The 2,144-nt window shown below is 55.8% G+C and overlaps 1 protein-coding gene across 1 annotated transcript; it reads right to left on the bottom strand.

The window, feature by feature from the left end:
• Window positions 1-388: 388 nt before the first annotated feature.
• On the bottom strand, window positions 389-1,891 carry LOC112876492 (ethylene-responsive transcription factor ERF038-like). Its single transcript, XM_025940616.1, has one exon. It carries the CDS (start codon window positions 1,530-1,532, stop codon window positions 672-674), a length of 861 nt encoding a protein of 286 aa, XP_025796401.1. The 5' UTR covers window positions 1,533-1,891; the 3' UTR covers window positions 389-671.
• Between the last annotated feature and the right edge of the window lie 253 nt (window positions 1,892-2,144).

Genomic DNA, 2,144 nt, shown 5'->3' with positions numbered 1-2,144 from the left:
GCTGCAGCTAGCCACATGAGGAATGCTACCCTTTGTCACCACTTGATCATGGGGTGCAGACCGAGACTGGCCACTCGAATGAGGATTCAGACAGGCAGGCACGGCCCCCCTGCTGCCTCAGAAGTCTCTGAACAGTAAGTTAACTGCAGTTGCTGATTAGAAAATGGCAGGAAGTGGAATATGGATGCTGGGCTTGGACTGATCATCGGTCCTGGTTAACGGTAAATGCGCTACCTGCAGGTTGGTGATTAACAATTGATATACCTAACCTCTGTGAGGTTAAGATACTATTTTCAAGGTCAGCAGTGAGGCTGATGAGATACGCTTTCTCGCTGGGGAATTTGGTGCAGTACACATGGGGCAGAGCAAGCGCAGAGCAACTAAAATCTAGCATGGTCAACTGCTGCTGCGGCTGGAATTCACACATTAGGAGTAGCATCGGTACATGCAGTGATAATTGACTGATAGTAGTAGCTACCTAGTCTTATAAGTACATGGCTTATGTTTCTCGTTTATATATGTTTATAGTACTTATTAACCCGATAGAAAGAAGAAGAAAAAAAGTAGCTGCTTTTCTCCAGAGTAAACTAAAAAGGAGAAAGAAGAAGAGGAGGAGGAGATAGGCTAGTACTACGATTGTTTAGTCCTTGCAATGCAAGCATCTCTGACTGCTACTCCCAAAGCAGAGGCTCCTCGAGGCGCAGCTCCGCATTGACCTCCTCCACGTCGGGGAGCGGCGCCCACATCGGCGGGAAGCACCCGAACCCGTCCCGGATGTCTAGGAGCAGGTCCGGCAGGTCGAACAGATGGCGCTCCTCCTCTACGCTGCTCGACGGCGTCGCCGGTTGGGAGGTCGGCGGTGGTACGGCGGCCTCGGCGGCGGCCTCCTCGGGCGCGGCAGCGACGTTCTCGGCGGCGGGATCTTCTTGGGCGTGGCACGGCTCCGGCGCAGCCCCGGCGTCGGGCTCCGAGAATGGTGACGATGGCGACTCGAACGCGGCGGCCAATGCGGCGGCGGCCTGGACGTCCTTGGGCGCCGCGGACGCGGCGCGCGGGAGCACCCCGGCGAGGCCCGGGAAGTTGAGGTGCGCGGCGCGGCCCTTGATGGCGAGCGCGGCGACGTCGTGGGCGCGCGCGGCCATCTCGGCGGTGGGGAACGTGCCGAGCCAGATGCGCGACTTCTTGCGGGGCTCGCGGATCTCCGACACCCACTTGCCCCACGCCCGCATCCGCACGCCGCGGTACGTCGGGTGCTTCCCCTCGCTGCTCCGCTTCCTCTTCTTCTTCGCCGCCGCCGCCGTCTTACCCGCGAACTCTTCCTCCTCTTCCTCCCCGCCCACCTCAGCCTCGGCCTCGGCCTCGGCATCTGCCTCCGCCGCCTGCCGCTTCCGTGGCGCGGGCGCGGCATTGGCCGCAGCCGGCGACGGGGGCGAGGAAGACGAGTCCGTCACGGTGGAAGAGCAGCAGGAGGTGGTACACGACGAGGTGGTGGTGGCAGAGGATGAGGAGGTTTCTCGGAGCTCTTTAGCCATGGCTAGCAGCTAGCGAGCTGCGCGCACTGCGCAGTGGTGTGCAGGAGGATGAGGTGATGAGGAGTATGGGCTGCTGCTTGCTTGGTTTGCTGCTGCTCCTTGGAGGACTTGGGAGTGCTGCCTCTGTTTTTATGTGGGAATGAGGGCCTTTTATCATGAGTGCCAAATGAGGGTGGGGATGCAAGAAAAGTTACTTGGGGGAAATCAAGAACGTGGGTTGCTACATATGCTAGGCGCACCCCCTGTGTTGTCCCACCGTTTTGTTGCTTCTGTTTGAGGGGAGGTACTAGCTTGTTTGATTGTATCATGTGGTTCTCTGGTTGCTTGTACTGCTACTTAAACCGCGTGATGATGAAAGTGTTTTACTTGTTGTGCTGGGCTTCATGTACAATTCGAGTGGTTGGCGCCAGGAATATTGATTAGTGCTGATGATGTACCAATTACTTGTTTCAAATGTTCATCTAACTATGTGCTGTCATTTTTTTTTGGCAAGAGGTTGAGCGAACTACCTTTAAGTGAGCGGTACAATGCAAGAATTACAGTTTAATAACTTTGCTTTTAACAAACTAGTAAACTTTGTGTGCAACATATGTTTTGTAAATTTCTTGGTGT

The sequence above is a fragment of the Panicum hallii genome, chromosome 9 (genome assembly GCF_002211085.1).
Source record: "Panicum hallii strain FIL2 chromosome 9, PHallii_v3.1, whole genome shotgun sequence".
In the NCBI taxonomy this organism is placed as follows: Eukaryota; Viridiplantae; Streptophyta; class Magnoliopsida; order Poales; family Poaceae; genus Panicum; species Panicum hallii.
This window is presented reverse-complemented; position numbering and strand designations above follow the sequence as displayed.